Source organism: Pristiophorus japonicus, chromosome 18, assembly GCF_044704955.1.
Source record: "Pristiophorus japonicus isolate sPriJap1 chromosome 18, sPriJap1.hap1, whole genome shotgun sequence".
Classification (NCBI taxonomy): Eukaryota; Metazoa; Chordata; class Chondrichthyes; family Pristiophoridae; genus Pristiophorus; species Pristiophorus japonicus.
The window spans coordinates 89,076,618-89,092,216 of NC_091994.1; the positions used below are offsets into that span (position 1 = coordinate 89,076,618).

The following is a 15,599-nucleotide window of genomic DNA, read 5'->3' on the forward strand; positions in this document are numbered from 1 at the left end:
GCTGAGGTTTCCAGCATTTTCTGTTTTTATTTCAGATTCCAGCACCCGCAGTATTTTGCTTTTGAGTTGTGATGTAATAGGAAGTGAGAGCGGTGACCAATGAGCATCAATCTCCAATTGTATGATCATAGAATGTTCCAGCACAGAAACAGGCCACATGGCCCATCAAGTCTCCACTGGACATTCTTTTGCACAAGTCACCTAGTCTAACCCATCTCTTGCTTGATTCCCATACATTTAATATTCATTTTTCAAGCAACACGTTTATGGATTCTGCTTCAACAACAGTTTATGGCAGAGAATCCCAGATTCTGTAATTGTGTAAAGGACATTTTCTAAGCTCCCTTTTCATTCATTTTGTAATTATTTTACATTTTTTGCCTCTTGTTACTATCTCACTGACCAGTGAAAACCTGATAACCTGCCCGCCGATATCGCACCCAACTCATGTGTGAAGCTCAGCAGTGAGTGTTGACAGGTTATTTAGGCTAAGAGGAGGATCACAGCTGAGCTCCACACACACTTCCCAGTAGAGGGCATTGCCCCCCTCCTTACACCAGGAACACTGTCAATTGTAGGATCTCAGGCTGCTACAGCCCCACCACTGATTGGTGAACCCAGCAGAGAGTAGGTATTGAACCCAGCAGAGAGTAGGTATTGAACCCAGCAGAGAGTAGGTATTGAACCCAGCAGAGAGTAGGTATTGAACCCAGCAGAGAGTAGGTATTGAACCAGTGACCTGATTGGTGTGGTATTGTGCTATAGTGGGTGGTGCCTTTAACCAGCAGGCCACTGGGTAAGCTTTCTGTTTGACAGAATTTCTTGTGCAGATATATATATATGCGACATGAGTTACTTCTGGAAACACTCAACAGGTCAGCCTGAGGAGGGTACAAACACTGTTTTTTATTGTTTTTGACAGATGCTGTTATCTATTTCCAAAATTTTCTGTTGTTTTGATTTTTAGCATTTGCAGCCATTTCTTTTTAATTTTTTGAATTATTCTGTAATTTTTCTATCATGTCCTTCAGCGTCAGCGACACACCTTTTGATGTTGAGATTTTTAAACAATGTAATTAATTGTCCAAGAGGTTTAATAATTAGGGCAGAGAGTATGAAAGCAGAGAAAAAGCTAAACCCATACAAATCACTAATTAGGCTAGTTAGAATAGTGTGTCTAGTTTTGGGCATGGAGAGAGTACAGAAGATATTTATTATGATACAAGGGATTAGAGGTTTTAGTTATGAGGAGAGACTAGAGAAACTATGGATCTTTTCACTAGAACAGTGAGGTTAAGAGATCTGATAGGTGTTCAAAATTAAGTGGTTTCGCTAAGGTAAATCGGACAAACCTATTTCCACTGGTCAGTGAGTCAGTAACTAAAGGGTGTGAATTTAAGATTAGCACTAAAAGAACAAACAGGTTAGAATGATTTATTTTGGAGTTATCAGGACATAGATATCCTACTAGAAATTTAAATGGACCAGCCACAACTTTGTCTTGATGTAAATAAAAATCTTCTTTTATCTAAAAAAAAAACACGAGTGCTATAAATTCAAAATAAAACCACGAAATGTTAGACACACACAGCGGGTCAATCAGCGTCTGAAAAGGTCAAGTTTTGGAGGTCTGTGGCTACAAGAGCAGGGCGGAGATTTGGTCTGCAATTAGTGGCTCACCTCCTGACTTTTCAAAGCCTCTCCACCGTCTGCAGGGCTCAAATCAGGAGTGCGATGGAATACTCTTCATTGACCTGGATGGGTGCAGCTGCAACACTCAAGAAGCTCAACACCATCCAGGAAAAAACTGTTTACTTGATTGGTGACCGTCACTGGACACAACACCCACCACTGGTGCTACAGTATGTACCGTCTACAGCATGCACTACAGCAACTCACTAAGCTTACTTGGCTTAGCTCCTCCCAGCCTGTGACCTCCACCATCAGAAAGGATAATAGCAGCAATATCATGGGAGCAGCATCACCCTAAGGACTCCAGTGATTCAAGATGGTGGCCTATGAACACTGTCGCTGGGCAACTAGGGAAGGATAATAAATGTGATTTTGCCAGAACCACTCACATGCCACGAACAAATAAAATTAAAACATATAAGATTCTGAGGGAGCTTGACAGGATAGATGCAGAGAGGATGTTTCTCCTCGTGAAGGAATCTAGAACTAGGGGGCATAGTTTCGGAATAAGGAATCACCCATTTAAAACAGAAATGAGGAGGAATTTGTTCTCTCTCAGGGTCATGAATCTTTGGAATTCTCTACTCTGGAGAGCTGTAGAGGCGGAGTCATTGAATATATTTAAGGTGGAGATAGACAGATTTTTGAATGATAAGGGAGTCAAGGGTTATGGGGAGTGGGCGGGGAAGTGGAGTTGAAGCCAAGATCAGACCAGCCATGATCTTATTGAATGGTGGAGCAGGCTAGAGGGGCCAAAAGGCCTATTTCCTGCTCGTATTTCTTTTGTTCTTATGTAAATCCAGCATGGTAGAAACAGACCCCATAATAAATATTTTAAGAGAAGTGCATAAATACTTCCAAAAGAAAAATTGAAAAGAGTATGGGGAAAGGACAGCAGAATGGGACTAAGTTCTTTCAGAGAGCTGGCACAGGTGTGATGGACTGAACACCCTCTGTATTGCAAAATGTTGTGGTTCTAGATTAGGAACTAATCAATAGCACCAATATAAAGCATTTTAGAAGAATCAATTACTCTTAAGAGTGACCACATTGGGGGTCCCAGAATATTTCAATTCAATGTTTCACAAATTAGATCACTCTAATGTGGGCAACTTGTTTCTTACACCTCACACATCTGGCTTTTTAAGTGTATGTAAGTAACAGTGAAAAGTAAGCAAGGCACCTCATGTCAGCTTTTCCTCTATTCATCAATGAGTCTGATGAGCGTGGTACTTAAACTGTATAAATTGTTAGTTAGAAGAGTACATCCATCACATTTGGCAAACTTTGTTTCATCTTTACGAGGAGGTAGTATTAGGAGAGAATCTCAAAACTATATTAAAGTATTCTATAAATTTATCAGTGAAATGGGCAAAGAAATAGCAGAGGTCTTAGGGTTCTATTGAAAGGGCATGTGTGCTGGAGACTGGCAAATATAATACCCGTTTTCAAAAAGAGACAGAACTAACCCAGGCAATTAAAGGCTAGTTAATTTATCAGTGGAAGGAAACAATATGGAAGCTTTAATAAAGATGACATTACTAAATACTGCCCCTGCTATTTCTTTGTCCCTTTCCCTCAGGATTCGTAGATATGTCCAGTCCAGTTACAGCACCTTGTTTAGATGAACTAACTTCTCTAATACTTTGCTTTTATTTTTGATAATGTCACTCATCTTGCTTTTAACAAATTCAAGGTGTATCTCTTCCCCAATAAGCGCCTTGGGACATTTTACTACATTAAAAGCGCTATGTAAATAAAAGTTATTATTAATATTCTTTTGTAAATACTGAAGCAAAGTACTTGTTAAGTATACCTACCAATCTCAACTTGTTCTCTACTAACAATATCCTCTCCCCTCAGGAGATTTAATTATTCTCAAGAAAATAGTCAATGGCTGTGCCGAGACAAAATTAACAGAAAAAGATGATACACTGATGACACAACTGTAAATCTGACGAGAATTTGTTTGATGTCAAATTTTGTATCACAGCTTCACGGACTCCTTTCCTTTCTCAAACTAACCATGTTTCACCAACAGAGCCTTTTAATGAATGTCATTTTCATAATACATCTTCAATCACCAAACTCTATTCACTCCCTGTAATCCACCTGTGTCAGGTCTAGTTGAGCCTCAACTCAATTACCTGAGCCGAAGCTGCATCAGACTTTCAAGCTTCTTCGAACAATCATTTTTTGATAGAAATTTTGTAAAATCACAGCTGTACACAATATTTGATTTACAACCTAATTCATACACCTACTTTGTCCATATAATTATTGAACAGTGAACTCAAGATTTCTAAAACCAATATTTAAAGCTGCAAATTCCATTTTTACATGGTTAGAGCTAAGGAAGTCAACCCATCAAGAGAACAAGTTGAGATTGGTAGGTATACTTAACAAGTACTTTGTGCCATTCATTACAAAGATATTCACAAAGAAAGTCGCCTTTAGGAAGATGCTGGGTTTGTGAATTCCCATCCTTAACCTCTGCTCTTCTGGTGGTTTCTGATTTTGTGATGGCAGGAATGGAAGATCAGCCCCTTCACCTTCTACATATGCAGCAGCAAAGAGAATGTAGTGACAAACACTGGACCTGGACCTTTGGCAGTACAGCAGATAGTTGCTGCATGGGACCAGCTCATGCTTGTGATTCACATTCTCAGTTCTTTTTTAGTCAGGTCAGGCTCAGAGCAGGTGCCTTGTTATACGGAGGGAGGAATAATCTGATGTAGCATCCCCCCCCGCCCCTGACGCCCCCACCAATGAGATTTGGCATACCTCACCATGGGCAATGTCCAAGAGTGTGTTACATGCAGTCTCCTCAGCTGGGGAACAGTGTGGTACACGGAATTTGGTGAAAGTTAAAGTGGAGCTTCAGCTGTGTATTATTTCCTTGGTGTCATTATTAACAAATTAAACCAAAATACTCATCAATAATGTTGAGGTTTTATGTAGAATGCAAAATTGTTTAACTTGCTGCAACAAGGTTAATCCCATATGATGCACTAATGCCTGCTAAGTTTAGAGGTCCAACGCTAGTGCAAGATCAAGCAAGCCAGAAGAGTTGACTTTATTTAAAGTTTTTAAGCACCTTTGAGATCAGAAAGGATGTTGGTGAGGCAGCGAGGAATGAGTCCTACTATGATATTAACAGACTTTCTAAGGAGATTGTCTTCGTTCCATCAGCTGAACATGAAGTTACCAGTTTTCAGAGGTTGCTTATTTGTGTCTAGCTAATCCCATTTGAGGGGAAAGGTTCCTACTACTCAACATGCAGTCAGGTGGGTACATTTTCATTATATTCTAAGTCCACACTATGGGATAGAGTGATTGAGTACAGGCTGTCGCTGTGGCATATTTATGAACGTGCACAAATGGCTTAGCCTGAACACATCTGCTCCGGAATCATTCTAGTTAGGGATATGTTACTCATCAGTGTCTTGCTGTAAGGTTTGGTATGACTAGCCCCCAAGTGTGACATGAGCTCCCATGATTACCAGATAGCTGGAGCAGAGATTTTCTCATTTGTTAGAATAGATGAAGAATCTGCTCAAAAACAAGATATTTAGATAGCTAGATTTAGGTTGGTTTCAAAGACCTAAAGTTGTTAATGCCAGGCAGTTAAAATGGAAACTTCTGGAACATAAGTATCCAAAAAATACCATGTATGCATAGCTTCTGATGTATATGGAACGGTAGTAACTTGCCATGGCTTCCCTTTATTGCATTCTTGATGTGTACGGCTTCCAGCCAATCTACCAGGCACACTGCTTGCTTGTATGTATGTTCTGCAATATCATAAGGTTCTCGGTCAGTCTGTAACCTCTAAAATAGTGGTACTAATAGCCAGCTTTGCAGCCTGAGAAAGAAGCAAAACATGTGATGCTAGAGTATCAAGTCAATTCTGGACACTAACTGATCTTATGGTTTGAGGGAATCGTCCACTAAACAATCCAACTGCACGATCTCTTCGACAAGGACATCAACTGCGATGCAGTCTGCTGATTGCAGGACATGGTACTTCTTAAAAATCTCATTGTGTCTTAACAAGGAAGAATTTTCCAGCACTGAAGAACTTCTTTAATTGAGTCTATACATCTACAGGGAGATCAGCGATTCAATGAAGATAACTCAACTGGTTACTTAAATGGACAAACTAAGTTGTCTGTAGAGTTTGTGGCTGACAGATTTGCTTTCCTCAAAATTAGATTCATGATCTGGATCTTGCATTAACTCTCAAACAAGCCTCCCTTCAGAGATGGCTTTGACATAGGCTGAAGATTCAGGACAAACTGCTTAGATTGAGATCAATGATGAAATGCCAAACAATTACCGATGCAACTGAAGAAATCTCAGATCAAAACGATCAAAATCACTGGCTTGTATAAAGCTTTGGCTGGGATTGATCCTCTGGAAAAAGCATCAACTCAAGAGAAGCAAAACCTGACCTGGGAAAAGGCTCTATTGTTTCAGTCCTGGGCATCAGGAACCATCATGATTGTACTCTGCCAATTACAGTATGTCATCTGCCCACTGGTGTAGAATAAGGCAGCTTCTCAAACTTTCCTCAACATGAAAGATCATCAAGCCCCTAGAGGTTGAGCAAAGTCAATTTACTATTCCACTCAACTTTCAACAAGCAGCGAAAGATTACTCGATAATTGGGAAAAAATGGAGTAGCTCAGAGCGGATATAAACATTGCGGGAGGTGAAGGGTCACATCCAAAATTAAGTATCAATGTGTCAGTCGCCATGATAGCCACCTATCTATCACATCATCTGTGGCGGGTAATCATAGGACACACATTCATCTGTTAAATATCACCCTGATGCTTTATTTCCTCCCCTCCTCATCTCGGTGATGACCCTTGTTGGGTTGCAGGTTCCACAAGGGCTAGCCATTCTCCAGTAACTTACCCAAATATACGAGCCTAGATATGTGTTGGCAAGCTATTTAATCATGAAGGGTATCCCAACTTCCACACACATGCACTTCCCATCAGAGGTCACTGCATAGTAACAGAAACAAGAATCCTGGTTGCTTGGCCCTCTAGGTTCGTGCTGGCATTCCTATTGCTAATCTGGCTGAAATCAGTTAACCCAGAACAGACGAGGAATTGAACGTGGGACCTTCCTGGCTGTGTGGCTCAGATGCGCGTAGTATTACGACTATCCAATCAGGTCAGTACTCTGCTCAGCAGCAATAATAATTCCATTCTTTCTTTAAACAATGTCTTTTTAATTAAAGGTTGGTTCAAACAGTTTTACAAAACACCTCCATTACACTCTAAATCATGGACTCAGGCAACACACCTGCTCAGCCCATAACACAAGCGACTGTTGCATCTGTGTAGGAATGCTGTGCAGATTTCACACAAGACCACTGCATTAGAGAGGAAAGCTTCTGATATAAACAGAAGTTATTCTGATGGGGAGAAACCTGGTTTAAGTACAGCTTCCCAAAGCTAATTCAATCATCTGTATCCCACACAACAGTAATTTCAGCACAAAAGCAAGTTTTACAAAATTCTACTGACTTTCACGTTAAATTAACTGTTGTCGGAATTTGTCCAGATCATTTTTAAACTTTCTCCTTCCACTGAAAAACCTTGGATTTCAAATTTAGAATCTTAATACAAGAGTGCAGAATGCCAATTGTGTTTTAAACACCAACACCATTTTGTAAAAATATAAATGTGTCGAGTTTGTAACCTAAGCATTGCTCTAGTGCCTGGAAGGGGGTAGGGGAGAGAGGAGGGCATCTCAATTCTAACTGCAGCACCAGCTTCAGCTATTTAATCAAAGCACTGGAGAAAGCTAGATAGAATTAAGGAGGTTGCTGCAAATTATTTTGGTTACTTTGGAAAGAATTGATGATAAATCAAACAGATGCTTTAGAACCAGATGCAAGAGACATAGCCAGGAAAACACAGAGTCAGAGAGATCTAGAACAATTTGTAACAGTACTGCAGCTATAATGTCCCAGTATAAAACCCTCCACAGCTACCCAAAAGAGCTTGTCTCTTTATATTTCAGCAGGTGGCAGCAGAAGACCCCCTAGTGTGTCAGTGCCTGATGACCTGGCTGTTGCTGTTAGGAAATCTGCTCTGCCTCACTTGCCCAGCAGCTCTGCTGAAATCTCAGGGATTCCCTCCTTTCTAATTAATTTTACAATTCATATTTACCCAAACATTCTGCATGGAAAATAGAGCAGTGGTTTGTCCACTGCAAGTCCAGAATTACTGCTCTCTGCAAACTGCCAGTTGCAGCTCAGAGGGAAAAAAATCATTACTATAGAGGCAGAGAGCAGTGACAACTCCCAGGATAAGACCGAGGTTGTGCAGAGAACTGAATCCAAAAGGAGTCCCCTCTGTTTATACAGAAAAGTTAAAAATAACAGATGTTGCTACCAGAGACCACCCTGCTGTTTGACAAGCCCAGAGTTAAATACAAACAGTAAAAAGGAACATTATGAAATTAAATTCCCAATAATTTTTTACGGAACTTAATCCGTTCCAACACTGCATAAACTCCTCTGAACCACGCAAATGGTAACAAGCGTTAAAAATACAGCTGGCCCAACCCTTAACATTGAACATTTTAAACTTGTCACTAAAAGTTAATCTGGTCATGAGCACACCATAATCTAGGTTGACCTTTCGATGCAGTATTGAGGGAACCTGCTCTATCAGTGTTGCTGGCTTTCACATGAGACATTAAATCCAGGCCAGGTCTGCCTTTTTAGGTGTATGTTAACAATTCCATAGCACTACTCAAAGAGCAGGAAGTTTTCTCAGTGTCAAGACCAACATTCATCCCTCAACCATCACCACAAACAAAGTACCTAGTCATGTGTCTCATTGACAAAATTGTGCAATTTTGTTGTGTGCAAATTATCTTTGCCTACATAACAAGTGACTGAATTTCAAAATAATTTTTTTTTAAAAACAAAGTGTTTTGGGACATCCTGAGGACATTAAAATGTGTTATTTTAATGCAAACCTTACACTTTGCAAAAAAAATTAGGTGGTGCACCTGGGCTAATGGAATAAATCTCCCATATCTGTTGGCTGTACACGTTTGGCCATTCCAAGTGGACATTGGTCCACAGTAAAATAAACTGCCAATTGGCAGTAAGCTGACAATCTCATTCAGAGGCCAAAAGATCCTGATTAGTGTAAAAGGGGGTGCTCTTCTGAGATTGAGATAATGTAGAGGGAACAAACCTGTGCTGTCCCTGATCTACGAACTAGGTGTCCAAAATGGAAAGTGGTCCATTCTTTCATCTTAACGTGCACAAAATTAAGGAAAAAAATTAAAAACTGCAGCAAAAATTATATTAAGCAAAGCCGTGAAGCCAAAAGTGGCACAGCAATCTAATTTAAATCAAATTTAAATAGTTGACAGATAAACCCATACCTAGCGAAAATAATTCCCGTTTGCAAACATGATAGAAATTGGCAGAGGAAAAAGAAACCAATGTGGCCTTTAACTGCTCTGCTTAGTACATCGATAGATAGAACAGTTGGAGGGGATTATAGTCACTGAACAAAGAGCTCGCAGACTTCAAGTAGCATCACGAGTTTCCTCCATTTTGCGTTTGGAATTGTTCGGACAAATTTGTACTGATGTTCACTTTCACAACAGCTGAATATATGAAATCATCAGATCTAATGGTAGCAGCTATAGGCAAGGAGAAGGGAGAGCCAAAACTTCGGTAGTCTCTGAATACAACTGGCTAAATGTTTTTTACCATACTGAAATCAGGCCACCCGAACAGGTCAGGACATGCAAAGGGGAAAGGCTATGTACCAAAAGTGTCTGTCACAGGGAAACCCATCACTATATTGGAGTCTCTGAACCCAGCTACATCTGTAGTGTCTGTGTTTGTCCAAAATGGTGTGGACATACTCTCCCCATAGAAACATACTCATTTACTCAAGTCATGAGAACTTAGGCACAGGTTGGCAGAGCAAAGAATTAAGGACCCTGAAGTGTACACAGGGATACTTGCTGGTGCGTAACAAGCTAAAACTGCACAACTTACATGGAGTACTGGTGAAGATTCTCACTGTTTGTGCAGGACCACCTTGCCCATTAGGGCTTTCTGACAGTCAGTGGGAAAAATCCCAACCCCCAAAGATCTACCCCCTCAGGTCCCATTAGTGAGATTGGCTGGTCAATGTCCTGGAGCAGTGTGGACCTGTCTGCTTTAGTTATCAGATTACCAAGTGTGCTATAGAGGGTTTACTGGTTCAAAACATCCATCACCAGGCACATCATCTTGGAGCCACCTCAACTGCAAAGAGACCGTGCTTACCTTCTCCCTCAGGAAGATAGATGCACAAATGAGAGTGATTGCATAACACGGGGTGAATACTAAACAAAGTCTGAGAATCAGTGGAAGGATAAGCTGGAATCAGATTTGAATAGCTCAGTTTGGGGGATGAAAGTATTGCATAGAATTTAATGTCACTGATTTTGTGAATCAATATGATTAGGTGATTAGGAAAGAGGCCGACATAAATAACACCACAGCTGTGGTTTTACTTGGGGGAGGGGGGGAAATCACAAATACAAAATACATCTGCACCACAAACCTCATCAAACCGGGGCATGAATTCAATGAATTGAGGCATGAAAAGGATTCACCAGATATGTATACCCACATACCCAACAGTCTTGTCATATACCTGGAGCACATCAAAAAGTGAAAGGTTTTTCACCAGCTACATTTACTTGATTCGGAGTTTGAGCAGCATTTTAGTTCATCCTTACATTAACTAAAACCTGCAGAAAATAGATCAAAGCAGCAGGTCTGGCAAAGGGACCATATCTGTGCATTTTAAAGCCTGGTTACTGCCTTCAACACATTTGTAGCCTTGGACAGCAGTGCACCACTGCATACACTCACTGCAGCCGATAGCTTCCAGCAAATCACAGCATTGAGAGCCTGTGATAAGCTCCCTTCTCTCCAGTGACTTCACTATGTGCTCAGACACTGCACAGGATTCTCTAGTTTTAGGGGCAACTGTCAACACTTCAAATTACTACGCTGTATTTTTTAAGGATCTGGCATCCGGAGAGAAACCAAATCACCATAAAAATCAGCCTGGGTCTCTAGACTGTGTCACATTATATAAAATGTCACGCATTATAAAGACACACCGGTTGCAGCAGACTCCAAACCATCACATGCACAAGGACAGCTGAGGGGGCAGGTTTACAGTATGAACTGATGTATCCATTAGCTGCCATGTACATCCATCTATATTGTGTGCGTGCACAGGGTTGGAAGTAGTTCCTCTATATTCTGGAGTCTAGATAAACTTTAGGTGGCCACGCAAATACATTAGTAAATCAAAGGTTCGCCCGCCCAACAGAATTCAAGATGACCTCGTGAGTTCTAATTTGAAAGCTACCATCTTGGGTGACTGGCCCTCTGTAGACTGAAGCAGCTCCTTTATTTGATGTATTTACTGCCATCTGGACTTGAAAGTAATCCTTCCTTTCTACTGCACTTGGACTTAATCTTACACAAGTTCTTTCAGCCTTTGTGATCAGCATTTTGTTAGATTTGAACAGTTGATGAAGTTATTGGTGCAAGAACAGCACATTACACCACAAATTGACCCACTTTCCAGGGCACTGACACTCATAATACTGTGGGGTCTGCTCACGCCTGCCTCACTTTCACCGTTAGCCCTAGATACAGCTCCTGTTGCGTGTGTCCATGGGCCTGAATGATAGCCTGTCTGTTGTGGGATGTTGCCAGAGCTGGTATTCAGTGTTGTTACCTCTCCTCTTACTGTCAAGAGAGAGGGAGAGCAAAGAAACATTAGGAGGCAAGGTTATCCTAGCATCCACAAAGTAACTGAAAAGACTCTACAAAAACTACAGGACAGGTAGGTTAACTCTCTGTCCTGTGCTTTTGTTCTTCCTTTCGCAGTCTCCCCAGGGAATGCAGGGTACCTCATTTGAAACAGGGATCAGAGAGTGTGGGGACTTGCAGGTACAGCTCACCACTCCTTGGCGCAACACACTGGAGCAATCGCAAAAGCAATGCTGCCGGGAACCGTGGCTTGCAACAAAATGTCAGCAAATTATACTGTCCTGGAGTCTGTGCAAGACTAAAAAAAATCAGCACAAAAATAATGGCGAAACAAGGCAAATAGTTCAGGAAAATTCACCAAGTTTGCAGCTCAGTACCCATGTTCCCCGGCAACTTCATCTGATCTTCGCCTTTGAAACATAGTTAGATAAATTGGCAGTAAACTCTTAACTTGATTGATAATGGAATTACTCATTAGATGATAAGTAAAAAAAAAAGGCCAATGCAATCTCATTAAAACAGGGCGCTGTTTATGGCTCAAGTGGACACCCATATAGAACTGATGACCAAAGGCATCATGTGCCGTCAGTTAAATGGCCAGAACAGGCGGAAAAATAAAACGCCAGCTTTACGAAATAAAAATATTCCAGAAAAGAAATGGAAATCCTGCAAACGCCTCCTAGTAAGTTCCTTTTGTCACTGAAAAGGCTAATTGAAGCCAGTGGGTTATGTGAGGCTCTCAATTAAACCAAGACAGCTGTACCAACCAGCTCCCTGATATAGCATTAAAAGATACAGAAACACCAGCTCCTGTTGTGCCCGGACTGAAATGAGGCAGACAGCTTTCCAAGTCAGACAACAGGCAGACTTTAATGCAGCAAAGTTTCTGCAACGCAATCCAACTGATTACCACCAGACTCACCAGTCTTCAGCAACGTAAAAGGCCACTTTTCCTTTGGATTGATTCTATCCTATGTTACCATCTGGGTGACAAAAGACTTGATAGTTGTGGGGCTTACATCTTTCAAGCATCTCTACATCAAGTCATTAGGACAACTCCAGAAACACCAACATTCCTTGGTTCCTCCCCCCGCCCCCCTCCCTTCCCAACAATGGGACCGGGACACTAACAACTCAGTGCCCCCTTCTGCAATGGGACAGGTACAATGACGACTTAGTGCCCTCTTCTGCAATGGGATAGATACGAGAGCTTAGTGCTCTCTCCCTCAGTTGGACAAGTACAATGAGGGCTTAGTGCTCCCAGCCCCACTCCCGTTGGACAAGTGCAGTAAGGGCTGAGTGCCCCGTTCCCTAGTTGGACAGGTATACCCCAGGCTTAATGCCCCCCTCCCGCTGTGGGGAGATACTATGACAAGTACCAATTCCGTCCATGCCTAAATTTCTCTTTCACAATACATTAGCTACACTGTTTCTCTTTAAAAAATAAATTAGTTTATAAACTGCAGTAAAGAAAAAGTTTAAATTCTATACGGCACCTTTCATTGACCAGAATGTACGTGTCAACTCAACTGGCTTTGGAGTCAGCATGTGCAATTTTTGGAGTGTTTGGTTTATGACAATTAGCTGATCTGTTAAAGAATCATCACTGAGCAAATTGAAGGTTGCGACCAAAATACTGAATCGCAAAATGACCCATCTCAAAGAAGTGGGCATGAGCTCCTATGGATAAGCTGCAACTTCAAACCAGGCATTGCAGACTCCTGCAGACCCATTGTGCCACTATCAATGCAGCTGCATTTGTTTATAGTAAGATCTCACCTAGCTAAAGCACGTTTGCTAACCTGTAGCATACCACTCACGGGTTACTGCAATGGGGGGAAATATTCACGCGCTATTTCCTCATCCAGTCAGTATTGAAGGCAGCAGAAGCTTTTGAGAACATAGCAAGAATCAAATTAAGACAGATCAATCCGAATGTAACAAACTCACTGGAATGGAGTAAAATTTGTGTTTTAACAAGCAAACTTTAAACCATTTCCAGAGTAGTTTTACAGATAAATGTTTTTTGAATTCACAGCTTATGGGTGTGCATCAGGTAATGTGAAATACCTTGAGGCGGTGCATTATCTCTTAGCTCGCACAAAATACAACGCATTGGTTTTTGGATAGTACTTCACATTCTGTTTCTTGTCCATCAGCCCCCCAAAAATGATCAACTCGCCCCGGCCTTGCACCACTGTGTGGAGGCTGGTTTCTGGCGGGCCTACAACTGAGCCGCTGTTGAATATTTTCCAACTGACTTTGCCCTTCTCTTTTGCATCTTTTATATCCAACACATACATTTGCATTGGCTTGCAGTTCATGCTCTGGTACAAGGGCTTCCCTACATTTAGGGACTGAGGTGGGTGGTGGCCTAACCGGCGTGCAATTGGTGGCAGAGCATGTCCATCTGCCTGGGCGGGCGCTGGGCGTAGTGCTGCATCAGTACTGTTTGAACTTTGACCGTGGCTTCCTGGCAACACAGATAAAGGAGCTGAACCCGAGCTAGCCGGCACAACGGACGTTGAACTTTCTGGTAAGAAATCCTTCACGGCCTCCAGTCCTCTTCGGAGTGCTCCTGGTGAGACTGGGCCTGAAGAAGCACTTGCAATGTGAGGTGGTGTGTGAATTCCATTTGTCTGCTCCGGAGCATTCCCAACACTAATCTCAGTTCCGGGACTTGTCCCACTCCCCTCTTCTCCATGGTTACTGCTGGAAGAGGGTTTTGAGTCCCAGTTTACTGAGTCTGGAGACCTACATGGATCTAATCCTGAATCTACCTTCTGCTCCATTGGTGCGCTTTGCCTAGAGACATGCGGAAGTCCTCCAACAGAACCTCGAAGATCGTAACCCTCCACCACAGCCGGCGTGACAGGGGATTCTGGCTGCACTGGACTGTCCAAAGAACCAGCTAAGGATCCTGGGGATAATGTCCCACCATTTAAAACTGGTGACCTTTCCCCTTTGGCTGGAGAAAGGCTGCCTTCCCGAGAACCAGATGTTGTTGGCCTGTGCGTCCTTGGCCTCAATGTACCCCAGCGTCCATTCACACAAGGTACTTCATCAGTACTCCGTACCGGCGACTGTGATCGATGTTCTCTCATTTCTGCACCAAGGGCTGGTGGTGTGGCACTGATAGGAGATGGGCGAGAATGCAAGCTGGGACTGAGGGGGGCTCGACCACTGGGTGCCTGGCTGAACACTACCACACACTGACCAACCTAGAAATTAAATGAGAAAGATTAGTCAACTTTGTTCATATTTACCATTAACATTTTGAAATAATCAGAACAAATTCCATTCAATTTTTTAATATATATATGAACACAATTATCTCCTCTGCCTCCCCCAACCGAAGGACTGCGGAGAGGGAGAAAGGCCATATTTTCTATGTTTCTATGTTTCTTCCGACGATTAGTTCAAAGTACAGAAAATTATTTTCATCTCCTTCTTGCCTCAGCAGCAAGATTACTCTCCTGCCCCCAACCTCTCTGTCAATCTGCAAATAGCCTGGTGCTGGGTGGCAGTTTATTCAATCAAGTTCAGTCACTATGCTGGATGGCAGTCGTCCCTCTCTTGAAGGCACCGATTTCTCTCTGGGACAGGGTTTCGCAGGTGCCGGCAGCCTTTAGTGGCCATCGTTCATGTGTGGGCTTTGCCAGCGAGTGACATTTGCAAAGAAGGATGAAGACATTACAAGGTAGGCAAGTTAATTCCTTCCTGATTCAGCTTTCTTTTATGTATCGCAGGATTCTAACCTGACAAAACCTCAAGAGGACCTCTAGGTTTGGATGAGATACCAGATCTAGTGAGTTGTTAGTCCATTTTGCTGCTATATCTAAACTTTATTTGGTGAAAGTGTGAGGATTGTTCTATTTGGAAGCTTTGCAGGAATATTTGAGAGATTTTCTTGGAAAGTATCCATATCTAGAATGATCCTGAAGGCTTTTCTCATGCAGCATCAATGCAGAACACTTTCATCAGCTGTTTGCTAACCTTGGCTTCATGATGATATTCCAAAAGTAAGTGCCCCATGGTGTACAAATAACGATCATAAGATATGACTTTG

General features: G+C 42.0%; 1 protein-coding gene across 3 annotated transcripts in view; it reads right to left on the reverse strand.

Annotated features, from left to right (window-relative positions):
* Positions 1 to 6,897: 6,897 nt before the first annotated feature.
* ddi2 (DNA-damage inducible protein 2) overlaps positions 6,898 to 15,599 on the reverse strand; it is a 79,359-nt gene continuing 70,657 nt past the window's right edge. For 2 of the 3 annotated variants that reach the window (XM_070860290.1, XM_070860289.1), the window contains one exon: positions 6,900 to 14,751. In XM_070860290.1, coding sequence (XP_070716391.1) covers positions 13,615 to 14,751 — 1,137 coding nt within the window. In that variant the 3' untranslated portion in view covers positions 6,900 to 13,614. Of the gene's footprint in view, positions 14,752 to 15,599 lie in introns of all 3 variants that reach the window. The other variant, XM_070860292.1, reaches the window with a different exon arrangement.